The sequence below is a fragment of the Pseudoliparis swirei genome, chromosome 8, assembly GCF_029220125.1.
Source record: "Pseudoliparis swirei isolate HS2019 ecotype Mariana Trench chromosome 8, NWPU_hadal_v1, whole genome shotgun sequence".
In the NCBI taxonomy this organism is placed as follows: domain Eukaryota; kingdom Metazoa; phylum Chordata; class Actinopteri; order Perciformes; family Liparidae; genus Pseudoliparis; species Pseudoliparis swirei.
The window spans coordinates 11,435,048-11,462,347 of NC_079395.1; the positions used below are offsets into that span (position 1 = coordinate 11,435,048).

Genomic DNA, 27,300 nt, shown 5'->3' on the forward strand with positions numbered 1-27,300 from the left:
ACAACAAATACAAATGTACCGATTACTTTGCCTTCGCCTGGAAAGTGTAGTTTAACTTTACATTTCAAACACATAGTTGTATTCTTCTATAGCACTGGGAAGACACCATTTTATTTTATTTCAAACGTAAACTTAGTGTCTTATTTGTGAATTAACGTTAGCTCCCCACCTGTTGATAGAACGAGCATCTTTGTTTACGTTTAGCTTAGCTCGGCTAGCCGCTTATTTACCACGGTTTGCTAGCTGCTAACCTAACTTAGATGTTAAAACCATAACGGCGTGTTGATGAGCTGGTTGCTCGTGATCTTTACACTTCTCAATGTACACACACGCTGGACGTGTTACTTGTTAACGTCAACAAGTCACCGGAAGTCAACATGGACTCGTCGTTCATCTGATGCTTGAGAACGAGGCGAGTTTAACCGAAGATGTGGTCAGTTTGAGGAATCTGCCCCGACTAACGGAGCTCAGTCTGCAAAGTGGGGACATAACTTGAGGTGAGCTAACGTTACCTGCATGACATCATACCTCAATCACACAGTGAACCAGCTGTTGGTTGCTAACAGTTACAACTCCACTTGTTGACCATAAGACTTCCGGTGAGGACATCACAAAGAGTTTGTATGAAGCTGTATTTGATCCCTTATTCTCCCCTATTGATTAATTTTTCACGGATTTATCTATGTACTCAATCTATAGTCAGTCAGTTGGACATGATTTAAGTTACAGAGGTGAGGTCGAGCAGAAGAGTCCTGATTGCCTGAGTTTACAAGACCTGCAGACACCCGACGTCCCTCCATCACAGTCGGCTGTGTTTACCAGGAGAGGCGTGCGGTTGCTGGCAGTCTCAGCCCACCTTCCTCTAACTCTAAAGTGGGAGGATATTTGATAACAAGAAACAACCATCCAGATAAACTGTACATCAGCTATCACATTGTCTGGTGTTACATACTGTATGTGAGCAATATAATAAATCTTACCCTCTGCAGAAAACATTGCTTGGTAGATAAATTAAACCACATCTTCAGGTTGTTGCATATTTACATTTGGTATGTAGGTTACCTGTCAAATTGTCTCTGCAGCAAACTGTATGTATCTCATAACCAAAAGCTAAATAAAACAAACTACTTTAAAGCCCTTGCCTCACACACCTCTCCCTTCCTCTTCAACCTGCTTCATTCAAGGCCCGGTCATTAGGGATGGAGCCTTACTCAAGGAATGGCTTTGTGCGTCAGGAGAACGCCTGTCTGAACATGCAGGATGAGCATCTTATCAGCGATCTTGATGCGATGCAGTATGAATTTGCCTCCTCCATGTCGCAGGTATGGCGATCATCCCGACAACATTTGGGTGAATAAAAGTTCTGTGAACTTTAACCAGTGTATCTTGTGTTTCATCTTGTGTGCTGCCAATTAGTTTTTTTCTTCAGTTGAGACATTGGCCAAAGAGATCTTTGACATAAATAAACAGAAGCTGTTGTGGATAAATATGCTGTATGTGTTTTTTTTATTTTTAGGTGTGCCCCAGAGGCCCCAGGATTGGGGTTAAAAACGGTGTGGCAATCATGAGGGAGCAGATTAATCAGCTTCAAGCTAAACTGGAGTCTCAAGCCACCGAACTAAAGTAACCCGATTGACCTCATCATGGATTACTGTAGATTTAGCTGTTAATGTAATTGTAATGTGGCAAATGCATACCTATTTATATACACTGGATACTGAATTGGTGTTATGATTATGTAATGTGCTACGGGGCAGCGTCAGTGACTCATAATTCATTAAACCTTTGATGCTATTCCTGTTAATACTCGCACTGGAGCATGATTGATTGTTGCTTTTAAGGATTTTTATCTCACTTCTTTCCCCCCTTGAAACCTCTGATTTAACTGAGCATTAATATCCTCTCTAAGTGTCCTGGCCTTTGTTTCTCAGGGCTGCAGAGCTGAGGGCCGACTGTAGCCAGGAAGCAGCAGCTCACTGCGACATTTTGGTGGCGTCTCTCACTGAGGAGCTGAGCTCGCTCAGGGAGGAGCTGGAGAACAACACAGCACTTGGCAAACGGTGATGCATTTTTTGGGGCTTGGCTTCTGCACACAATTTCCTTTCATTCCACTATAGATTACAGTTCTACCAGCATTTGTGCCAACAGCATGTACACCGAATGAAGTTGATCAGCTACAATGTCCTTTGTCTCATAATTGCCTTTAGTACCTCTACGTCCATATATATTTTAACTAAATGAAGTGATTGACTCTGACCTCATGTTGAAAAACATAATCATATATTTAATGTCTGTTTATTAATGTTGCTTGAGTCCTTATTTCCTACCTCATCCCTTACAGGGCGGAGCAACAAAGGAACCAAGCACTCCAAAATGCTGAGAAACTCAAAGAAGCCTTCAAAGACTATAAGGCTACCATTTCTATTAAACTTAAAAGGGTATATTTTAGTTATTTGAATGAGTTTATTATTCTTGGTTATGCTTTTCATAATACCTACTTTTCACTTGCAGTTTGATGCTAAAAGTGGTTTTTAATGTATTTTTTAGGTGATGGCAAGTGAGAGCCAACTAAAAGAGAGTCTTGTTGAGTGTGACAGAGAAAAAGAAGAGTTTGAAATGAAGTGCACAGTGATGGAGAAAGGAAAGGTAGAACAGAGCCAAACAATTAGGTATGTGAAATTAAGTGTCCATTTCATTGTTTGTGTTGTACGTTGTTTTCTTTGTTTGTAGAAACAGAAATAAGTTGGAGGATTTCTGATGTTTCTCATAATCAATCACATAAAAAAAAAAACTTTGAATTGCTTAACCCTTGTGTTGCCTTAGGGTCATTTTGACCCGAATCAATATTACACCCTCCCCCCGCTTTAGGATTAATTTGAACCCATTCAATGTTTAATGTCGGTGTTCTTTCGGTAGTCAACAAACAAACATAAAGTGCCTCACACTTAAACTTGGAAAACAATATTAATTCTAATAATTTTCTGGAGGTTTTAATTGCTGGCGTCAAATTGAACCCAAAGGGTAAAATATGTTAGTAAATATAAAGGTAACAGGAGGGTGAAACATTGAATCGGGTCAAAATGACCCAAAGGCGGGGGGAGGGTGTAATATTGATTCGGGTCAAAATGACCCTAAGGCAACACAAGGGTTAAACACCTTTTTATTGCTGATCTTCCTCTACGTCTGCCTGCCAGCCAGCTGAAGGAGGAGGGGAGGCAGGTCCAATCGGTGGCTGCTGGTCTCCAGGCTCAACTGGAGGACGCCAGACATAAGGTCTTGCATCTTGAACGACAGCTTATGGAGCGGGGCACGGAATTCAGGGAGCTGGGCTCTCTGCGAAAGGAGCTGGAAAACCTGCGAACTCTGACCCAGAACCAGGAGCAGCAGGCGGCCCAGAGCCACAGAGAGGCTCAGCTGAGCCATGCGGAGCTGGCCAGCCTGGAGGCCATACTGTCCCTGCTGCACCTACGAGAGGTGGAGAGGAAAACAGTCACGTTGTTGTTTGTGTTCTCATGTCACAATGATGATATGTTTATTGTTGTTTTTCATTTCAGGGTGCTGTGGGCACACTGTGTGTCAGGCCCTGCATGTTTCCCCCAGTGAACTATCTAGGAACAACCCACCTACTGAAGCTCAAGCCAGGTATGCTGACAACGACCTTCTTGTGTACTTGATTACATCCTGTGTTTTCTAGGCCTATTAACAGAGATGAGATCATTCAGTGTTGTCCCTGTTTTTATACATCTACGATTCTACCCGTCATAGATTTCCTTTTAATTATATTATATACACTCATTATTTTTCACATCTTTCTTTTTTTCTAAGAGTGGAATACTTTTTTGATGAATAGAATTTAATATTGTTCAAAAGAGAGACTGGTGCTTTTTTGGGCTTTATAAATGGATGGATGGATGGATTTTATTTTATTACAGGTAATAATAAAATAAACAAACATAAAATTCTCAATTCATAAATTACAAAAATATTTGTGACATTTTTGGAGAGGAGTAGGCAGAAGTAAATGTATATGGTTCCACCTCTTTTTGTTACTTGAACAATTCATTAAATATATTTCACACATACATTGCGTTTGAGTGCAGTGACCGTATACTGTACACTTGTCTTTAATAAATGAAAAGCATTTGTGTCCTTTCTTTCCACGTCGTGCAGGCGAAGGCTACCAGCAGCTGCTGCGAGGGCTGCAGGCGATGGAGGCCGAGCGGACCAACCAGAGCAGCCTGATTGAGCGGCTTCAGGAGCGTCTGAGCAGAACGCAGGAGGAGATCTCCTCACTGCAGAGCTCCATGAGCCAGAGAGCCTCCCACTATCAGAGCCTCCACACGGAGCTGCTGGACAAAGTCAGCCAAGCCGCTGCCACAGAGAAAGAGGTCATGATTCGCCCTCTTTTTATAGGTTCTTTCATCTTTTCTGTTTTCCTGCTTCCTGCTTGATGGCGAGATTCACATTCCTGTGATGTACTCAACTGTATTAATGTTTTATAGCAGTTTCATGGATAATGGTTTTGTTATTTTCATGTTTATTTTACAAAAGCATTCTTAGTCAATACAAATTAAATACAATTTATAATTGTATCATTTATTTTATATCATGAAAACATTTATTTCTTTGCAATTTGATCTTTTTTGTCTCTGTTTCACTTCAGTTGAAAAGAAAAAGTGCTCGTGTGGCTTCGCTGGAGCAACAGTTACAGGAGAAAACCTCTGCCTACAGTCAGGCTGCCCTGAGCAACACTGAGCTGGAGAATCAGCTTCTGGTACAACACCCACACTTGAACCATCGTGATATTAGATTCACCCGACACGATAACCGTGGCCAAAAGAATTCACGATAACAATGATATCACGATATCTACAGAAAACCGTTCAAATTCATATTTAACTTTGTTTAATGTGCATTTGATCTCTTTCTTAACAAAAAAATTGCACTCTAAATATGAGTGTAGGGAGAGAGAGTGTGTAACTATAACTGCACAAAAAGAAAAGTCGGCATAACCCGTACACTGGGCTGTCTAATAACACCCAACACATTTTCTTGCGGAAACGAGGGAGACCAAAAATGTAAAGACACGGCAGAGGCTACACATTATAATGAGTCTTATGACCATAAAATCAGAATTTCATTTTTTTATATCATGTTATTTCGATACTGGTATTTCGCTACACGCCTAACCCCCACACAAAGATAGTTTTTTCTTCTATTATTTTGCCATCTTATTAATTTCTGGTCAATTTGTCTTTGAACATAACTGAACATCTGCCAAGGGCTATGAGTTTGAGTCATGATTCACAACCATTTGGGACTCATAGATTATAGTGTGAATGTGTTCTCTAAATCCACTGTTTATACTCTTAACATAATCCATTTTCTCATAACAGGAGAAAACCAGCAACCTTCAGCATTACCAGTCACTGATGACCAAAAAGCAAAAGGAGTACCAGCAATCTTTGGACAAGTGTAAACAATCACAATCTCAACAACTTATGGAGCAACAGCACCGAATAGAAATGGTGATCCACAGCTACACCTTTGTCTCACTCAGCTTCTCTCCCCTGAACCTCCAGCCTCCTCTGTTGCTCTTCAGTTCAACCAACCTTCATTTTATTAGCTACAGATGAAAGCATGTTACAGTATTGCCTGAGTTCATTAGCATCCAGAAACACTGGCTGTGGCCATTCCCTGTCGTAGGTCACAGTGCCTTCTCTCTTCTGCAGTTGCAGCAGTCTGGGGAGGAGGCTCGGTCTCAGATGTTGCTGATGGAGCACGAGCTGAGCTCACTCCAGAGGGAGCGGGACGAGGCTCAGGACGCAGTACTTCTGCTGCAGAGCTCCATGGTCCAACTCACACAGGTCAGGACACTTCTGACCGCTTGTGGATGCATGTTGATACCTTCACTGGTTAAAGCAAAGGAGCAGGAGCTCCAGGCTTAAGGTAATGGAACAACAACTTTAACTTAATCAAACTTTACGCTGTTTGTATTTTGATTTAATTTCAGCAGCGGCAGGTCGAAGTAAGAGACAACGAGGAGTTGCTGCAGAGTTTGAAAGAGCAGGCGGCTCAGTCTGCTTCCACGGTTTGGGCACTTTTGTTCACCTTAACAAACACAAATGACGTAGATTGATCTGTGTGAAATCATCTGGCAGAATTCCCCCACAACCACTAATATGCACTCTGTTCGTGCATCAGGTGAGCGAACTCCAGTCGTCTCTGTCGGCGTGTCGAGAGGAGCTGAACGTATGCCTGCTGCAGATGGACAAGATGAAGAAGAACTATGAGAGTGAGCTGCAGAAGAACAAAGACCGGGTACAGTGTTGAACAATGAGAGTCTTTCAAGCTTTGAGATTGTTTGCACGTTGATTTGCACAAACTCATATCCTTGATCCTCAATTGTTGATCTCTCAGGCTTATCCTGTCCCCTGTCGCTGCCTCCTCAGGTGTCCTCTCTGCAGGAGAAGCTCCACGGGGCCAGTCTGGTTTGTCAGAGCTCCGCTGAGCAGAACCTGCAGCTGCAGCTTTCTCTCCAGCGGCAGCAGACCATGCTGACTGAGAGCGCTGCTCACATCTCTGAACTGGAGGACAGTCAGAGCCAGCTGCAGACACAGGTTGGTTGGAGACAGTTCAAACACAAGGGGACACTGTTGTGGTGCCCAAAACAAATCAAGACATCACAATTGCACTGACTCGAGGCAAATGAGCACCACCAGCAAATACAGTCGTTTTGTTTCCAACACAAAATACTAGAGTAGATATCCAAGAGTATTTATGACTAAAGATGCATGTGGTTATGTGATGTGTGGGGGTGGTTACCCTAAAGGAATTCCTCCCCCCTAAACTGACCATTTGTATTTCAATTACTCACCGCATGGAGTTATGCGTTTTTCTCGCATAACTCCAAGTGCATCCTTGTTGAATTAATGTAAATGGAGGCCAGGTTTAAAAACAGATAATCTATATGAAAACATCCTTTTTGAAAACCCTCACACAACTCTGTAATCCAAGTGTCATTGCTCAGCTTTGTCAGTGGACTCCTCTTGGCATGGATGTTTGTAGTCAAACTAATGACGGATGCCCGTGTTGTGCGTGTCCGCAGGTGTCCAGTCTGGAGCAGCAGCTGGAACGAACTCGGGCCACTCTGCAGGGGGAGGCGAGGAACCGAGAGCGGGACGCCCAGGAGAAAGACGAGGAGCTGCAGGAGATGAAGCAGCAGAACATACAACTGTCGGAGTCCGTCGGGTAAGAATCCCTGGACACAGTCTCAGGAAGGAAACTGGAGTAAATGTTCTTAAATGCTGACGTATCACGACCAGAATTGTTGACGTATCTAAATATTAAGACACAAACCATGTCCCCAGTGATTGTCAGATATTTTGACATCACTTTGGTTCACACGCCATCGAATGTTCTCCCCACACTTGTAGTTTGAATGCGACTTTTGTTTGTGTCTATTTCACAACATGAAATACTTTGACATATGCGGTTTTTCTTGACCTGCAGCAAAGATAGTCAAACGCCTCAGTGTGTGAGTCCGTCTTATGAAGACACCACATCCTACTCGTCTGTAGGCAGGAAGCCGCCTTCCCCTCCTCGGCCTTACAGCCCATAACTGTGTGTATATAAATGGGGATCTTACTTGTTGGAGACTGGGAGATGTGTTGGACACTTTTCCGCAGTGCTGCTGCTTAGTTTCATTTTTTGGGACGTTTTAAAAGCTCCGAAGCAAAAAGGTGATGTTGATAGGCGCCGTCATAAGGCATGTTTACTCCGCTCAGTTAAGCTGCTCTAACAGTTCTGGAGGGATTTCCTTCTCTCCAACTCTCCCTCATCGAGGTGAGGAACTAGACGCGTTGCACGCTCCCAGCTGCAGCAACGGTGCAATGTGTATCCTGCTGAGCTTTGTGTATTTATTCCCGTGGTATCACTTTCCTTTATTGCAACACATTTCCTGAAAGCACATTTCTTCTTTTTATCGCTTTGCAAATGTACTGATTATTGCTGTATGTGTTTGTTCTCTTTGTTCTCTCCGCAGCCCCCTGAGATCAGAGGTGACAAAGTGTCGAGGCGAGCTGGCGTCTAAAGATTCGGAGCTGCAGCGTTTGAGGAAGGATGTCGACGACAAGATGCGTCAGGTCCGCTGCAGGGACGAAAGCCTCCAGCATATGAAGAAGCAGCTCGACAGCAAGAGCGACACGGGTATATGCACAGCTTCAGTGCACCAGGTTTCAGTCCCTTTTTATTGGACTAGCTTTTAGAGTTTTTGCAGAGAAGAGACAATCGAAGCCAGAGCTACACAGCTCCGGGTTCTGAATCTGAATCTACGCTCTTTGTGTTCTCCTTCATTGAAACGCTGAACTTTCCGTTCTTTTCATTCTTTTCCCTCCCAGGGATGGATCTGGAGGAGAAGCTCCATCGCTGTGAGGCCGACAGGCTCAACTGTGTCCAGCGGGCCCAGATGCTGGAGGCACAGCTTCAGGCGGTGCAGAGAGAGTCGGCTGAGACTCTGGAGCAACTACGGGAACTCAGAGATGTTCTCCAAAGAACCCAAACCATCGCAGATGAGCGGCACGCCTCGGTGGAAAAGCTGACTGTCCAGCTGAGGTGAGGTTACAGAAATATCCTTCTGAACACGGGGACAAGCCTCCGGTGGAGAAGACGTCTATGAGCTGCTGCTCGGATAAGATCCTCCACTGCTTCTGGCTCGATTGTGTTTGAAACAATATCCACTTTGTACATGTGTGGATCACAAACTCACCGACGGACACACACACACAGTCATGAGGCTGATAGAAATGTGTGCTTTTGAATCCCATCGGTTGTGTAACATCAAGCACTCAACCGGACGCACACCCATGAATAAATGAATCATTTTGTTGGCAGACACACGAAGAGGCTCGAGACAGAAACGTCTCTTTAAAGAAGACCTCAACAGTTGTCATGATCAAGATTATAGTCACAAGCCCCTTTACATACAAAGTGGCATTAAATGGGTTCAAGTCGATCCTTTGTCATTCACAACTTCACATTATAAGTACTCGAACCAAAGGTTAACCAACAAGTATTCAACAATAAACAAAAGAAAGTCCTCAAATCTCGTCCTCTCTATTTGTCCCTCCAAGAATAACATACGGTTCTATCTGCCATTCAGAGGACACTCCTAGTTACACTCTCTGTGTGTGTGTGTGTGTGTGTGTGTGCGTGTGCGTGTGTGTGTGCAGTGAGACCCAGAGGGTGTTGGAGGAGAGAACTCACGAGGTCTTGGACATGGACAATGCACTGAAGGAGAGACAGGGGGAGCTCCAACAGAGAGCACAGCTGGTACAACGCACACTCTTCAGTTCACGTCATTAATTTACAGACGACGTTTATCTATCATCTCTCTACTAATGTTTTGTTGCTGTGTTTCTTCAATTTGTTTGATTCCCCGTCAATCCCCTCGTCCTCAGCTGGGTCAGCTGGAGGTGGCCCTCCGAGAGCACAAGCAGGAGATGCAGAAGAAGGTGGAGTCTTTGCAGCAGAGCCTGCAGGCCAGAGAGAGGGAGCTCACCGACAGACACATGAAGGTCAGGAGCACACACAGAATAAGAAGGAAAACATGAGAACATCTTTCACCAACTCTGCCGTAAAAGATATTTGGAGAGAAACCTTTGTTTTCTTTTGAATTTGACTAATTGAATGTTTAGAGCATAAGCATAGCTCGATGTCTTTAGAGGAGAATACGACGAGAGATCCCCATTGATTGATGGACAGGAAGTGTCATGTGCGCTGTACCTGGTTTGTGTATGTAACCGTTGGTACACATCCAATGTTCAGTTGATGTGTGTGTGAAGCTATAAACCTGAAGAGCAACCAGTGAGAAAAGGACATTAAGGATGGTAAATGTTCACACCCTTTGAATCACACAGGGTTGTGTGCTGCTAAAGGGCGTATCATGATTTGTGTGAAGTGAATGGTTGAAAAATATATTCTCTCTACACATGTAAGATTTAAATGAATGTAAAGTAAAACATATTTATTCACAAAGCAATATGATTTGTATTAAATTAATACCAAATGGAAATTAGTGAATTAATGAACTAAATCACATTTCAAATTGAAATTAAATTCCACTGAAACAGATTTCATAATGAATTAAAATGTATTCACACTTGTTATAATGTAGATCTTGAAACTGTGTGTGTGTGTGTTTGCAGGAGGAGGAGCTGGCTGTGAAGGAGGCGGAGCTGCAGAACATGGTCACCTCTTTAGAGCTGGAGCTGGACTTGGAGAAGGAGCAGCACAGCAAGGAGGTGCAGTACCGACGAGACACGCCAGGCTTCAGTTGAGAAGAGTCTTTAAAATAGAAAGGTGGACTGAGAGGGAAACCGTGACGCTGTCCTGCAGTTGTTCCGAAAAACTTGTCTCTTGGCTGAACATTAGATCCAATTAATGATAATAATTCCTGATACGCTTTTGATGTGACACTTTATAAATATAGTGTTAATTTACGTGGTCGGAAGAATCCTTGCCAGTGCCTCATCTGTCAGTAGGCTTTCTATTTGTCTCTCTTCATCTACGTGATGAAGGTCTTGTGGGTTTTGGTTGTTGATCAGTTTTCTTTTCCTCTCTGTTTTCTTTTCCTCTCTCTTTTTTTTTTTACGAACGTCAACACCACCATGGGAGTAGTTTGTTTATTGTTTTTAACTTCAGTTTCTCTTCTTATGGCCTCATTCCTCCCACACACGACACAGCTTAGAACATCTTAATTCCTGCTGATATATTTGATGGTGCTATTTGTTTACTTGCTTGTTCTGTAATCACCTCTGGGAATACTTTACCTGGGTCCATCAACAGGTGATGGATCATATTTTTATCGGAGCAGCATTACAAGCTGCATATCATTAAAACCCAACATGCCTCGTCTCTCTGTTTGTGTCCCCCTCCAGCTGGAGTCCCTGCAGCAGACTCGCGGCCAGCTCCTCAAAGTCTCCGAGCACATCTCCTCCACCATGATCTCCTCCCAGGAGCAGCTTGCAGCTAAACTTCAGCAGAGCCAGAACCAACTGGAGGAAGCCAAAACCGAAGTTGAGCAAACCAAGACAAAGTTGGATCGCACCCGCGACCAAGTCGGTCACCTCCAAACATGCAGAGACCAGACTCAGACGCAGCTCCTCCAGAGTAAAACCCAGCTGGAGCAAAGCAGGATTCTGTGTGAGCAGAGCAGAGCCCAGAAGAGTCTCCTCATTGTCCAGCTGGAGCAGCTCAGCACCCAGTTAAATCAAGCCAAGGTCCAGGTCGGCCAGCTCCAGACTGAGCTCCAGGCCTTCAAGGCGTCCATGGAGACGTCTCGCGAGTCCCTGCTCATCAAGGTAGAGTTCTTAGAAGTTTGAGTTCTTTACATTTCTTTTCAATATTATAAAGTCGTTGTTCTTGTCCTCCTTCAGGAGTCTGAAGCGACCCGTCTCCAAGCCAGGATCTCCTGTCTGGAGCGAGCTGCTGACCACAAGCATCTGTACAGTCTCACACACTCCCCGCCTGCTCGGCACACATCCACACGCTCCCCGGAGAACTCCTCCTCTTCTCACTTCCCTGCTGCCTCCCCCCAGAAGCTGCAAACAACCCTCCCTTCGTCTCAGCACGCTCACTCGACTCGCCTCCTCTCCCCGACACACACACAGACTTGTTCATCGCCCCCTGCTCACACATACCTGCAGCCCCTCTCGGCCCCTCATCCGTCCAACCGAACATGTGACTGGCTGCACAGAAGCAGTATCGACTCCTCTCTGGATCTTCCTCTGAGTCTGAAGGCCACACTGAGGGAGGCTTGGGGCACGCGTCTGTGGGAGTCCTCCTCTTCCTCCTCCTCCTCCTCATCTTTCCCGAGCACGGCGGACCACAGTTGGCAGGGCCTCAGCAACATGGAGGCCACGGCAGCCTCTGACCTCTCCTTCAACCCCCTCACATACAGGGTGGACAAGCGAGACGACATAAACCTCAGCATGGAAGATAGCTCCGTGCAGCAGGGAGACGAAGAGCAGGCGAGTGAGTCTGTGAGCACTCTGGTGGGTCAGCAGGAGGATATGAGCTCACTCACAGGGATGCTGAAGTTTGTTAATCAGACGTTAGCCATGCAGGAGGATCCTTCTTTGTGGACCTCCACTGGGCTGCAGACTGCACACATCCTCCAGGTAACACACACACACACATGACGAGAAAAGTTTTTCAACACTCGCTATCTGCGTGAAACTACTCGTCACAAAAACAGCAGTTTGAAAAAAATACATTGATGTGCGAATTAATTACACATGGGGAAAAATGCAGCTGATCTGCTTCATCTGAACTGTTCTGGTAAAATAGGAAAACAACTGTCACCACATTTTGGTTCAGATGTTGCTGAACATTGGCTGCTAAAACTTCGGACAGATTTCAAATTATTTTTTAAATCTTTAAATAGTAATACACTGTTTGAGAAAATTGATTTAATGTTGCTTAATCTAGAAATCATCATGTAACATTTATTTACGGCTTCTATAGCTCGTAGCGTTGTGTGTCAGTGAATGTTTCCTTTTCACTTTTCAGAGGGACGTCAAGGAGACATGAAGCTGTGTTGCCAAGGAGACGTCAGAGAAGAGAGGAGCTGTTGAGATTGGTGTCATCCTTGTTGTTGGGATGCATGAAACATACATTCATTAACACCTCTCATTTGATCCGTCCCGGTGGTGTATTATTGAAATCGAGCTGCAATAATGTGTCTGGGAAAAGGTTGATGACGAGTTGAGATGACCACGACTTCCCAGTCTGTAAACGATCGACTGAGATGTTGGTTCACGCCGTAGAAATGTAGCATTCCATGTGAAATCTGGTCTTCACCAATATTTATGTATTTTACACCATTTTCAATAAGTTAAGTGAATAAAAGATGTTTTTATTGAAGTATTTGTGTCTACCACTGTGATTGTTAGTTATTGTCTGGAGAAATGAAGCCCTGCTCGTTTGGTTGTTCCCATGCTGCTGGAGGACCGTGGGACCAGAAGAACCGGCAGCTTCCTGTCCAGGAGAAGATTTTGGGTCTCAGGGTCTTGGAGGGAATCATACAGACTCAAGCTGGTGATATTCGATTTGGCATGTTTTCTTTTAGGCTCCAATTCCTCGTTAGATTAAGTCCCGGTAAGACTGTTTACATGAGTTAACAAAGCTTTAAAGATGTACAGAATAATTAAATAAAGTATGTCTAAAAAGCTGGACACTATGTGTAACAGTTTGTCCTCTTGCTAATTGTGATTCTGACAACCCTGTTAATCAGCTCCAGGACGATGGTCTGTCCCACCGATGGATGACCAGCACCCGACAGGAGTGCCTGTGTTCAGTGACTGGAAGTCTAAATGAAAAGTTTATAACAACGGCTTCAGTTGAAAGCAGGAATGTTCCAATCACGTGTGTTGCATTGGTCTATTGGTTTAATTCAATTCAATTCAGTTTATTTGTATAGCCCAATTTCACAATTTACAAATTTGTCTCGGAGTGCTTTACAATCTGTACACATAGACATCCCTGCCCCAAAACCTCACATCGGACCAGGAAAAACTCCCAAATAACCCTTCAGGGGGGAAAAAGGGAAGAAACCTTCAGGAGAGCAACAGAGGAGGATCCCTCTCCAGGATGGACAGATGCAATAGATGTAATGTGTACAGAAGGACAGATTTAGAGTTTAAATACATTCAATGAATATGACAGAGTGTATGAATAGTTCGTAGTTGGCATATTCCACGATGGAGACCTCCACGATCCATCAGGCAGATGGAGGTAGAGAGGAGTGGGCGGATGAAAGCTACAGTAGGAGAGGGGGGGGCGTGGCTTATCTCCGTTACTTTGCTCCGTGGAAAAATATTTTCCGCCATCCGCCACGGAATAATTAACCACTTTCTCTACGTTATACTTCTTGTGGAAATGCGTAACATCTAGCGCCCCGGTGTGAATGACTTCCGCATCCAGCGCCACGAGAGCAGCAGCAGCCAATTAGCGGAGCAGCTCAGCGCTGATTGGCTCTCACAACGCAGCGTTCTGGTTCTGTGCTGTGACGTCGCTAGTGACGTCACGGAGCACTGAACCAGAGTGTATATATAGAGCAGACTCGAGCGCTGTTCTGAGGTCTACTTGAGGATCTGGGAGAGTCCTGGGGACCAGAATATGGTAACCAGGATGTGAACCCTGGATACTCGTAGACTGGGGGGGATAGAGCAGGCTCTAGCACCGGGGGTGGGGGTGATGGGTGGGGGGTGGGTCTCTGATATATACACGTACATACATAAATACATGGTGAACTAATCTTACATTAGGTTGTTCAGCTGTAGTAAGACGGCATTGAAGGCCTCGGTAGAAAATGCACGGCCCGCCACTGCACATTATATATTATATATATATATAATGTGTTAATTAGAGAGCTGAAGATGTTGAGAGGTGGATATTTCTTCCCTGCAGAGCATACGTTGTGTTTGCTTTGGCATGCAGATGAGTAAAGTGCCCTTTTTGCTGGAGAAACAATTTTTTTATTCATCCGTATTTAAGAATAAAAGTTACTCTTTCTGCCATCAAGTCCCCCCAAATGTGTTTTATCATCCGGCGGGGCATTTATTTGAGTTCTTGTGAGAATTTCGCCCCGACATGCTCCGCGGCGCTCACGAGCCCCCCCTCCTCTCCCTCCCCCCGCCGCGCTCCTCCCTCCTCCTCCACTTCCTCCTCCGCGCAGTGCTCCTTGCGCCACCAAACGGCTGCACCTCCTTTTCCTCTGACCCGCAGCACCAGGCACACAGGTCATGACGCCGGTGTTTGTCCCCTGACGTTGTTTTGTGATCAACCACAACATTAGCGCTGCTGAAAACATGACGTCACAACTGGTCCGACGTTTCCTACAACATTTTTTTTTTAAACTCCGTGATTTCAAAGCCTCGTCCAGCTGTTTACTGAGAGAGAGAAGAGAGAGAGGAGAGAGAGAAGAGAGAGGAGAGAGAGAGAGAAGAGAGAGAGAGAGAGAGAGAGAGAGAAGAGAGAGAGATAATTCTTATTCCGTTCTATTCAACAGGGGCTAGTCTAGGATTTGCGTGGCCAGACTGAATAAAAAATCATACGGCCTCTCTTGTTCAGAGGGCCGGGCCAAATGTGGAGGCGGGCCGTATTCGGCCCGTGGCCTTAGTTTGAGGACCACTGCTCTTGGCTGTTGATGTCTATCTATATCGCTCATTTTGAAAATGAGGTCAGAGGGCAATACGGATCTGTATCAGACCAGCGAGGAGGGCAATACGTGGCTGCCATTAGCCAATCAGAACGCTTGTTCTGTTGTTGCTATATAATAATTCATCTTTATTCATAAAGAAAATGTAAGCTAGTGGTCTGATGCTGCCAGAGGAGACGCAGGTCGAGGACAGCATCATCAGTGTATTGATGCTAATGCTTCAACTCTGTCAGAATTTTTTTTTAGCATTGGGTGCCCTTTTTTTTGTTTGAGCACCTGCCCCCCAAAATGTCTGTGCACGTGCCTGGTCTAACATATATGCTTTCATGCATTACCAGATCCCCCAAGCTGCTGTGACGGGTCATTTTAGTTTAATTCTGGACCATCACTGGTTCTGCTTTCTGTTCCTTTTGCAACCATTTCACTTCAGGGGATGTGGTTGTCTTTGTGGTCTATTGCGTGCCAGGTCACTGTGCTCCAGTTCCTCTATGAAACTTCCTGAGTTGTAAGAGACTAAGAGTCTCCACAGCCGTCAGCACGATAGCTGCATGGTTTAATAATGTACAGATGACCTTAACAGAAGAGTACAGCAAATACCTAAACTAAGCAGCGTTCAAAATAATATAAACTCAATAAAATACAAAATTCTATGTTAAAAAAGAGTGAAAAGCATCACTGAACTGGCTGTTTTCTAATAAAACAAAAAGCCCACATTCCCATTGAGGAGATTCATATTCTAATGTTTGTATTAAATATTGCAATGAAATTAATATAATGTATCTATGAAGTGTTCAGGCTTCAGTGCAGGTACACTTTGTTCCAGGTTTCTAAGAATCAATAAACGGATACATCTTAGAAAGCTAAACTAGTCTCCAGGAAGTGAGCGTCGGCGCCGCCACAGAAGGTTTTCATAAGCTTGATTGGTGTTTTGTGCAAAAGCTACATTTACATGACATGTTCCACAGACACACCCACTGCTGCGTCGAGGATAAAGTGAGTCTGTGTTGCACTTCCTCAATGTACCCTGTTCTCAATGTGGTTATATTTTCAACAATATTTCTAATAAATGTTCAATAAATACAAAATGCACTCTCTTTTATCTCCTTCTTTTGATTTCCACAAACTCCTGGAGGAAATTTCTCTGAACCAAAACAGTAAAGTTGTGGCCAGAGATCTGAACAACGACCTGACACTCGAGAAGCAGATTCAGTTGAGAGGCTAACACTCTGCAGCTCATCGCTACGAGTGACTCTTTCACTGTGTTTTAACTTTTAACATTGTTTTTGGAAAAATTGTTTTAAAAATATGGATGACAGCACCAGTCAGAAGTCACTGCTCCCGGCCAATAAATATATATTTATTTTTTTACTTTGCAGAGATTAAACAAACATGATATAACGTCTTACTTTATTAGCTCTAGAGGTGGTGAGAGGCAGATTTAATTACTTTAGGGTCGAGCTGCTTCATCCTGTTTCCAGTCGTGGAGCAAAGCCAAGCAAACCAGCTGCTGTTTGTTGATTCATATTTAATCGACTCAATCTTCTCATGTTTCCACCAGAGATATTCTTTTAACAAAACTATTGCACTGCTACTGACTTTTCTAATGGAGCTTTATTTTCACATTGTGATGACACAGCGTTTTCTTAGGTGAAGGACTTATCTGGAATATGCCTACTATGAACTATTCATACACTCTGTCATATTCATTGAATGTATTTTAACTCTAAATCTGTCCTTCTGTACACATTACATCTATTGCATCTGTCCATCCTGGAGAGGGATCCTCCTCTGTTGCTCTCCTGCAGGTTTCTTCCCTTTTTTTTCCCCTGAAGGGTTATTTGGGAGTTTTTCCTGGTCCGATGTGAGGTTTTGGGGCAGGGATGTCTATGTGTACAGATTGTAAAGCACTCCGAGACAAATTTGTAATTTGTGAAATTGGGCTATACAAATAAACTGAATTGAATTGAATTGAATCTGTCAGTGCATTTACAATAAGTTTCACGTGAGGACGTTTGAGTGGAGAGGTGAGTTGCATTGTGTGTTCAAGGTGTTATTTCATGTAGATGTTAACCACTCTGTTGCACACACACACACACACACTAGTGCTGTGGGGGGTTAAGGGCTGTCTGGCACACAAGTTCACCACAGCTGTTGATGCACGGGTGAACGTCTTTATTGAGTACAACACATGGGCTGTACAATAAAGTAATAATGTTCCAACCAAAGCAACCAGACCCTTGTTTGCTGGTCGGTACCATCAGGATGTTGGCTCTGGGCTTAAGCTGCTTCGCCGAGTTAATGAACAGGCGCATCAGCTTCAGGCACAGTAGAGTTTAATTCCCTGTTTATTCTGCACCTTGGTACTGAACCACTTAACTCATCATGCTCCATATACTGCAATCATTTCAACAGAATAGGATTGACTTTGGTTGTCAGACTGGTGGATAACACATGATTTAAGAGTTTATGCTTCTGTATCGTCCTTATCTGACGGCGCACTCACCAAGGAAGATAAACGATAACTTTGAGGTGGACTTCCCGGTAAACATCTTTGTTCCATATTGTTTTTTTTACCGAACCAAACAGTGAGATGAAGATTTCATAAGAACAATCCAGAGAATAAACTATCTATAATAGCGCACAATGGTCAAACTCTCTTTCAGGAGAGTTTTCATGGACTTGAGGAAGTTCAGGTTAAGTGTTGGTTGCCAGTTTGAATCAGCACGATGGAAAACAACCATTAGTGGTTGACATTGATGAAAGGTCATTGCTATCTTCTCTCACAGCACTCCACAATCACCAGGGTGAGCTCACTGGCTTTAACCTTTCCCTCATTAAACTGAACCTTTATTCAGAAAGGGTGGGAGTGGGTATCCTAGTTACCGTTTTTATGGCAACCCATGGTTAGAGATATTTGCATTTGTGTGGCTTTGTTGACCCTCTGTGTCCAACACAGTATCACATCATGCCTATAGTAGCCTATCAGTGCTAATGCCAAACTTTGAGGAATTTGAAAATGCTTTTTCCAAAAAATCCTCTTGTATTTCATTTAACGAAACAAAAAACTAAAACTCTCCAATTTAAAGTAGTCTAAAACTAAGCCGTCGTTCAGGAACTTTGTCTTAATTAAATAGTTTTAAATCGGCAATAATTTAAAACCAAGATCTCGAAGAATTACATCACAAATCATACCACATATTTGACGCCAGCTTTTTGGTACTTGACGGTTTTCAATACTCAGGATTCAGATATATTTTGGTTTCCAAAAAATAACTCAGGTTTGACACTATGCCCTTGTTTTGTTTTTAAAATCAACAAGCCAAAGGTGAAAGCTTTTCTCAAATCCATTTAAAGAAATAGTTCAACGTTTTGAGAAATATGCTTATTTGTTCTCCAGTTAAATAAGAAAATATCACTCTTTACAGTAGCCTAAATATGAAGGTGCAGCTAGATAGCATAACGTCTGGAAACAAGGAGAAATAGCTAGCGTGACTGTCTCAGAGTAGCAGAGTTTACTTAGCATGTGTTCTCATTTCATTACTGAGTTAAGTAACTTCTTGGAGTCTTTTCATCACATTAGTTTGGCCTGAACCAAGCCAGCTGTTTCCCCCTGGGTCCAGTGTTGACGCTAAGCTATATGCTAGCTAGTTGCTGTCTCCAGCTACATTTGGAAGGGACGCATATGAGAGTATTGGCCTTCTCATCGAACTGGGAATAAATACACAAGGCTAAGTGTATTTTCCTTTGTCATACACATTCTAACACATTGGGCTGTGGCAGAAAATAACATTTGGTCATATTGTTTGATCATTTAAGTGAAACTTATCCCAACTATTCACTGGAAAAGTGAGAGAGACATTTGTGCTTCGGTGAACGAGCATCCCTTCTAGCAGCGTAAGCCTCTGACTATACGAGTCTAATCCATTTTGGCTTGGTTGCATTGTCACTGAGGAACTGCACCAGTCAGCTGTCAGCGTGTGGCACAATGGGGCTCCGCAGACGACATTCGGCCTACAGTTCATGTCACATCCTGTTTGATGATAAGACTCCACTGACCCCAGTCTGGCTTCAACACACACAAGTTCACAGTGGTGGTGTAGCGTCTACCTATGTGAAAGAATAGAAACAGAGCTGTTTTATAAGAATACAATGCAGAAATAGAGGAAATAAAGCGATCTCAAATAATTCTGGTGAGCTTCGAGATAGAAACAAGAACGCTCGATGTTTGCTCTGTTTACTGATCCATATTCCTTCAGCTAAATCTTATTTTAATTTTTCAATGTGATGTACAAACATCAGACCAATGAGGAAAAGACCAACGAGTTTCCCAAAACTGTGATGACGAAAGGAGGTGTGGGAACTGTTCGTTATTCAAACCCACTTCCTTTTATGTCTGCAAAAGGTACTAAACTAAACTTAGATTAGCATCAGCAGCAACATTTGTTTGACCTGCACTCTATCATCACTATCACCACACCAAAACAGAGAGCAAGAGATGGATATTTTTAATGAGCAGAATTGTCAAGAAAACATGTTGGATACAAGTCAAATGTTATTTGAAGTTGTGACGTCGCTGTGAACACAACTTGTTGCATTAGGACATGTTATTACCAGTTGTGGCATTAAGCTCCGGCCTGTATCTGGTTTTGTTTCTGTAGGATATGTCATTATCCTTGTATGTAAATTGTATGTATAAACAACCATGTATCACCTCTCAGGCTAAGAACTCTGTATCTATAACCACATGGATGGTGGATTCTGTGTGTGACCGGTGTGAGCATGTTTTCGGGCTTGAACAGGGATTTGCTTCACAACAGGTTTTGTGTAGAGTGTAAAATGACTGAGCTTCAGTAAATATGTGTTTTGTCTCTCTGTAATGGGACTCCTCCTCAAAGTCAATATTTAGTGTCTTTTCATCGTGGTGTTTGTGGTGTCTAATATCTGGGAGCTGTTGTAAAATGAAAACTTTCATCTTGCTTAAACTAGTTTTCTATATTGGTATACAGCTGTTTCTGTTTTTCGCCATATAAATCCTGTAGGTTCAGCACTCCAGGACAATACAGAGACGCACATGTTCCTCAAGGTTATATCTTTCAGTAACACGATTCCTTTGAGCTGAAGACCGACAGAGACATTGTTGATTCAACGCCTGCTTCATGAAGACATATGACTTTGTGGACTTTGTCCCTCCTTATCTGAACACTTTATAATCTGTAAATACAACAATGTGCTCAGAGCCAAGTTCACACAACACTGAAACACAACAGCTTCAAAAGCAAAGTGTGCTTCTGAATGATCTTCTTCTTTGAAGGGAAATGCTTTCAAGGTGCACACAAGCATCTCTGCCATTGCTGCTCCTGTCGACCAATCAGTGCTCTCTCCCCGTCAGACAGACGCATGAATAAACTGAGCACTCCCTCCTCCTCCTCCTCCTCCTCCTCCTCCTCCTCTATACACATTGAAACATAAAGACGCTCCACTCTCAGCACACTCCCACATCTACAACCTCCTTCGGCGCGTCTTCTCTCTCCTCTGTGATTCATCTTGCAAACTGTGAGTTAATCGCTTCTGAATGCTCCTTGTTGTGACTTTCTGGACTTTGATTTATATGACAAGCTTTATGAATCGTGCAGAATATGTCAGATCGAGACGGCACAGTCGGCGTTGCTTTGCTGGTGTTTTCCTCGCATGTGGCCAGTTCACTCCACGACTGTAACGTTTGCAAGTGATTTTCCAGATGTGGAAAGTCTCCGTTTCGCTCTTCTGGGGGAGAGTGAAAGCTGCCCGACAACAGAAGAGGACCCAGAACATTTCCATATGGAGACACGGGATATTGCGTTGCTTATTATGGGGCCAATACTGTTATTTCCTGTTGTTATTTCGTGAGTGAAACGGAGCGCAGATACAGATAGAGAAGTGCAGGAAGTAGCGGTTTGGATATTATGTAATAGAAGAAGAAAAAAGAAAAAAGGACGGAGTTGTGCAAATAGCAAACATTACTTTAAATGAAAGTGACATCGTTTCTTTTATTTTGTATTCTTTGAAAGATGCTTTTCTTTTATTACCTAAATAAAATAAACAGCCCACCAGGCTCCAGTCTGACCGGTCAGCAGATTAGATGAAGTCTCTCATTAGAGATGCTTTTCCCAGCGGACATTTATCACCACAGACTTGCATTATCATGTTTTTAGCCACACCAGTGTAATAAACATCAATGTATCTTAAGCGATCTGAAGGTTTATGATGCAGCATGTATTGATCAGCCTCCTACAGGATGTCCACTGGGTGTTTACTCTGTGCACTGAAACCTGAACCCCTCATTCAACACACAGCTGAACAAACACAACACTAATATTAATCCCTCAGGTGATGATGATGATGATGATGATGATATGTTGCTTTTTGGATTATATGTGGTTGGTTTGATCTTTTAATATCTCACTGTAAATAACACACCACGCACAATGAGCAGTTGACCCATGTCGTTACAATGCAGTATGTGGATCGTAGGGATGAAGCCGCTAATGGAGTCTTACAGAAGTAGTGGACGTTGGACGTCAGCCTCACTGCAGTAATAATCCTGCTGCTGCCAACACGATGTCTAATCTGTCTCTTGTGCAATCAGGGAAAACGTAAATCTGCATAATCTATCACTCCTATCATAACGTTTATGTTTGTTAAATCAAATTTCCTGCACCACAGTCAGACCACAGTATTATTTCATTGAAGCCGTCTGCAGTCATCCATACACCCAGTTTATGGTTACTCTGCTATAAACACACAAGATATGGTAGTTAATAAATTAGGCCATGCATGTTGTGCTGTGGTGTACAGTGGTTATCATGTTGGAAGATGTATGATTGACAGATTGATGATTGTTCAAAGTTCCTGTCTCCATCTGGTTTCCATTATTGAAAGAAAATAATTCAGACAAGGTTATGATGTGTATCCGCTTTATTTTCTGAATTTAACTAACTTAATTATGATTTATCTCTATGATATTCGTGTCACAATTTATACAGGACTTTTAAATTAACAGGATCAATGAAGCCGAGAGTCAAAGTAAACTTAGTAAAACCACTTATCTCTTAACATATGTTTTGCGGCGATGCCTTTTTGATATCCTCTAATGGATAGTAGGAGAATTTTCCAAACTCGTAGAAAATAAATGGAATCCTCCAGATTATGTGCAAACTAAAGAAGAAGAAGAAGAAGAAGAAGAAGAAGAAGAAGAAGAAGAAGAAGAAGAATAGTCAGATTCAAATGTCAAATAGACTTTATGAAAGACTTATGTATGTGAAGCAGTACATGACGGAAAACCAGTTTAAGAACTGGTTTGATTGGTCTAGACCTTCAAAAGCCCAAACAAGGTAAGAGGTGTTAACATAGCACATGTGTGGTTGTCTCTCTCAGCTGTTCCCCACATCTTTACAGAACAAGTTTGAGGAACACAATCATAACTTCCTCCTATGTTGTTGGTTTGTTCTTTTTATCGCTCGCTGTGTCTCTCGCTGTCTTGCTCTGTCTCTTTATGTCGGGTCTGGATTTACAAGAACCCATTTGCAGGAATGTTTTGCAAGGCAAAAATATTAAAATCACTCAACGTCTTTCTCCCTCTCCCTCTGGCCTCCTGCATCTCCATATTTACTCTCTTCCGCTTCCTCTTTCTTTCTTCATGTCCATCTTTCTCTCAGAGCCATCATGGTTTCCCATAAGGAGTTTGAGGGTGCAGGGAAGCAGCCGGGCCTGCAGATTTGGCGTATCGAGAACATGGACCTGAAGCTGGTTCCTAAGGCCCTGCATGGCAGCTTCTACACCGGGGACGCCTACATACTGCTCTTCACCACCGCCGCCCCTTCATACAACGTACACATGTGGCTGGGTAAGACATGGACACATAGTGTGCACCTGACTATGCTGCAACATGTTAATAATCCTGTCTTCAACAACTAGAACTTCATATCTTTCTGTATTATTTTGATTTATACAAATGGTGTTGGCCTCCCCAATTGTGTTTGACAATTGTGATCTTATGGTTTAATCACTTCTCTTAATGGTTAAATGATGTGCTGAGGTTTCTGAAAAATCCTATTGTTTAAATGGTAATCTTAAAGTAGGTGAGTAAAACATGTCAGTAAAAAGGAACTGTCTCCAAAGCTGATGCATGTACAGTGCACATTGTCACACTAAAAACCTTTAGGGGAGACAAACTGAGCGATTGAAACTTGCAACACCACAGCTGTGGTTTTGAAGGCGCTTATAGGTGACATTAGGCATTTGATCTCAGCACTCGAACATCCTCTGCAGCATGAGTCACTGAAAATGTCTTGTTTAAAAGTCACGCCAGTTTGGAAAATTCCACCCAGTCCTGGTGCTCCCTCGCTGTGCCGTCTGCTCTCCTTTAAGCTTCAGCTCAGGCCGGTACAGAGTCAACAAACAACAACTTTGTATCCTAAATTGAAGGCAAAGTCGTTTCATGCTCTGCACATTTTCAGTTGCATAACAATAATAGGGACTTCAACAAAGACGTCTTCTGGAATACCATCGTGTATCACAAGAGACCAGTCCCTACAGGTTTGTAGGGGTTTCTACCAATTCTCCTGCAGTGTCAGCACACAGTTTAGTTCTCTGCCGCCATTGCAACTATCGGCAAGACGTTGAAGTAGAAATAACATAAGAACACAAGTTATCTCTTTGTCTGGGATCCACGTTAGTCACGAGGAACCATGAAGTAGTTGTGTTGAGAGCCGTTTGACGGTAATGGCAGGATACAAAGTGCTTCTGCTGCAGATGTGGTTGATTTAAAGCCTCAAGTCCTGACTCAGACGTCCTGTGAGGTCACTGCAGACAATAAAGGGCTGTACTTCTCTCTGCTAATGTAACATTACTGAATGCTCTTATGACCAACTCGATTCTTGAGCATCCGTCTGATGCAATTAGAGGATGAAAATAACTGAGAAAAAGACAATTTGACTGTAGACGTCTCTTTCCTGCAGGGGACGAGTGCTCACAGGATGAGAGTGGAGCAGCGGCCATCTTTTCCACACAGCTGGATGACTTCCTGGGTGGTGGGCCGGTGCAGTACAGAGAGCTGCAGAACTCTGAGTCCAACACCTTTCTGGGATACTTCAAGTCAGGAGTCAAGTACCAGGTACGCTTCAGCAAAGACAACTTTGGACTAGAGGCTTCGCTATCTGGATGAAAATACTCTCCAGCAGTGGTTTCCCACCTGGGGGGTCGAGTCACCATGATGCTAAACATCAGCGTGTCACAGTTGTCCTTGTGAGTATATTAGCATGCTGCTGGTAGCAGTAAGTTGAGCCTCACAGAGCTGCTAGAACGGCTCAAGTCTTGTTTATTTTGAAATACTGCACAGATGTACCTCTTTAGGCCTCTAAAGATTATTATTATGTGAAGGTTTTAGAAGGTAAAATAAAAATTAACTCATCGACAAATATACATTGCTGTGTAGATTTACAAGAAAAGAAAGTGTGGGGCCATTGCTCTGTCGGTTAAAGACTCAACATGTTTATTTTGTGTTGTTTGCCTGCAGTAAACTTCACTAAACATAAAGTGAGCAATAAAGAGGTTACGGTACATTTTGTTAGCACAAGAACAGTGAAAGTTATGATGGCAAAAAAAAGACAAATTGTCTCTGGACTAAATATATCTGCAGGCTTAATGATTGTCGGCATTTCATGAACTTTGCAAAATGAGGAAGCTGAGGAGTCTGAAGTTCAGAGGGAACACAACATTCCCCCTTTGCTGTTGCCAGGGAGTGCCTGCTTGACTTTGGCCTCTGTTACAAAAACCTCCGAGGCAAAAGCTCTTGGAGGCCACTTTTTAACTTGCCATCTGTTTCACATTGCCATGAAAACCATCCACACGTACGATTTACCGGCTCTAGGTATAATTAGCCCAACATTGTGTTTCCTGCTTTTGCAAAGTTGGAGGGTGGAAACTCTGCTCTGCACACGTGCAGAAATACGGTTCAGACAGTGTTCTTTGAAAAAAGAGCCAGAGCCAGAACTACCCTTTAAATGCCCTGCCCCCACCCCCTTTTTTCCCCCCCCCCCCTTCAGGGGAAAGTTTTTTAAAAGGTTTTTCCCCGGAGGGGGGGAAAGGTTAAAGGCAGAAAATTTGGTTGTTTTTTACATGGGTCTAACCCCCAAAAAAGAAAAACCTTTTTCCCCCCCTTTAAAAAGGGACATTAAAATTTTTTTTCCCTTTAAATTTTTTTTTTTTAAAATTTAAAAAATTTTTTAAAAATTTAAAACGTTAAAAAAAAGTTTTAAATTTGTCCCTGATTTTTTTTTGGTCCCCCAAAAAGGGAACATTTTCCATTTTTTTAAAAATTTGGGACTTTTCCCTTTTTTAAAACCTTTTCCCCCGGTTTTTGCCCCCCTTAAAAAGCCGGGTTGCAGGGGAAAAAAAGAAAAAACAGGGGGTTTGGAGGAAAAAAAACCCAAAATTTTCAGGGGAATTTGGAATTTTAGATTCCTTTGGGCCCCCCGGCGCAAATTTAAAACGAACCAAAAAAAAAGGGGGGAAAAAAGGGGGAAATAAATAATAAATTTTTTTTAATTTTAAGTTACTTTTTTAAAACCATTTAGGGAATTTTTACTTATTTATTCTTTGCTTGCTTTTCAATGAAGCACTAAACTATCAGAACTTGACGGAATTTGCTTCAAAGTCTCCACATGCTCCGCTACTTGCCCAAAAACCCCTCTTAACGGAGGACCACAGGCCTTTTGAAGGTCAATGCTTAAGGTTGCCTACCAGGGTTTGTTCAAAAATACTTATTGAGAGTAGGTTGGGGAGTTTAATTTCGTGTTAAAGTTTTAAAAAGGATATATTTTAAGACCAAAAGATGATTTCAATTTTGACACTGTTTTTTCTCACATGATTTCTTTTCTTAACTAAAAATGGGAGTTTGAAATGTTTCCCTTTTAAATGATTTAGGAGTAACTTTTGATGCCCCTCCAATGGGCTTCAGGGGAGAGACCTGCTGGCTTGAAGAACGTTTCTCCAGCTTGTGTATTGTGTTTGTTTCACCTTTCAGCCTTTGCAACCTAAGGCTTCGATTGGTTTTGATGGATGGCCCAACAATAGGTTCTAATGAGACCTGGACGAAATTAAGATGGAAAACCGACACCTTTTAGCTGATGGAATTATTCTAAATCGTCCCGAAGTTTTGCAGAAAGGTTTTAAGGCCTTTACGGTAAAATTTTCGGGTTTGTAACCTGTAGACCAACAGTAAGGATTCAATAATGGGCTTTTTAAACCATTTAGAATTTTCCAACCCAAATTTAGGTTTCTCGATTATTTTGTTTTTAAAATTTTGCATAAAGGGATTGCTAAATGAAAGTTTAAAATGAGCGCAAACATTATATTCCAATGGGATTGCTAGATGGTCATAAGAGAACCGCTTGGGGCGAGTGGCATCCTTTCAGTCGCCTTGATTGTGAACTTATATTGTTTAAATTTTGGATTTTAGATAGTCTGGATTGATTTTAATTTCCCTGTAATTTGTTTGCATTGGCTTCAAAAATTGATATTCTTTTTGGGTCTAAGCTTTCTGACCCATCCTTTATTGATTTCTCTGGTTTAACTTTTAGTATGTCGTGGAACCTAAGCTTTGGGAACTTTATAAATTATGATGCCATTCTTTAAACTTTCCCACCTGTTTTACCGGTAAAAAGATTTGCCCAGAAGTGGGTTTTGAACCAATTTTTTTTGAATCTTAGACCTTGGCGAGTTTAATTAGATGTTTCTAACTGGGTTTCTAAATGGGTTCCGACTTTAGGGGAATGTCCTCGACCTTAAGCTTTGAACCCAATTTTTCGCTTCAGGAGCCCACAAGGCCTTTAATCTAACGTTACATGAGAAATGCCCCAGGAACAGAAACGAATCAAATTGTACTGTTTTTCTGAATAAAAGTGTTTCGTTTTCCAAACTCCCTCCTGTTATCGGAAAAAAGCGATATCTAGAAGGGGGAATACCGGGAACCCATTTGCAAATTACTTTTAATATAAAAGGTTGAAAGATTATTCATTTTTGTGAAGTCAAATTACGGGGGC

General features: G+C 42.6%; 2 protein-coding genes across 2 annotated transcripts; both read left to right on the forward strand.

The window, feature by feature from the left end:
- The first annotated feature begins 31 nt into the window (after nucleotides 1–31).
- Nucleotides 32–13,235, forward strand: ccdc18 (coiled-coil domain containing 18). Its single transcript, XM_056421464.1, has 24 exons — nucleotides 32–497; nucleotides 1,185–1,322; nucleotides 1,517–1,623; nucleotides 1,932–2,060; nucleotides 2,342–2,438; nucleotides 2,548–2,669; nucleotides 3,195–3,474; nucleotides 3,555–3,642; nucleotides 4,171–4,388; nucleotides 4,664–4,774; nucleotides 5,397–5,528; nucleotides 5,733–5,867; nucleotides 6,014–6,091; nucleotides 6,205–6,321; nucleotides 6,453–6,620; nucleotides 7,109–7,251; nucleotides 8,045–8,208; nucleotides 8,400–8,613; nucleotides 9,231–9,330; nucleotides 9,459–9,575; nucleotides 10,206–10,301; nucleotides 10,938–11,360; nucleotides 11,436–12,179; nucleotides 12,571–13,235. Exons 2-24 carry the CDS (start codon nucleotides 1,200–1,202, stop codon nucleotides 12,589–12,591), a joined length of 3,927 nt encoding a protein of 1,308 aa, XP_056277439.1. The 5' UTR covers nucleotides 32–497; nucleotides 1,185–1,199; the 3' UTR covers nucleotides 12,592–13,235.
- A 7,472-nt stretch (nucleotides 13,236–20,707) lies between these two features.
- scinlb (scinderin like b) lies at nucleotides 20,708–24,437 on the forward strand. Its single transcript, XM_056421209.1, has 3 exons — nucleotides 20,708–20,773; nucleotides 22,915–23,102; nucleotides 24,217–24,437. Exons 2-3 carry the CDS (start codon nucleotides 22,922–22,924, stop codon nucleotides 24,420–24,422), a joined length of 387 nt encoding a protein of 128 aa, XP_056277184.1. The 5' UTR covers nucleotides 20,708–20,773; nucleotides 22,915–22,921; the 3' UTR covers nucleotides 24,423–24,437.
- The last annotated feature ends 2,863 nt before the right edge of the window (nucleotides 24,438–27,300 follow it).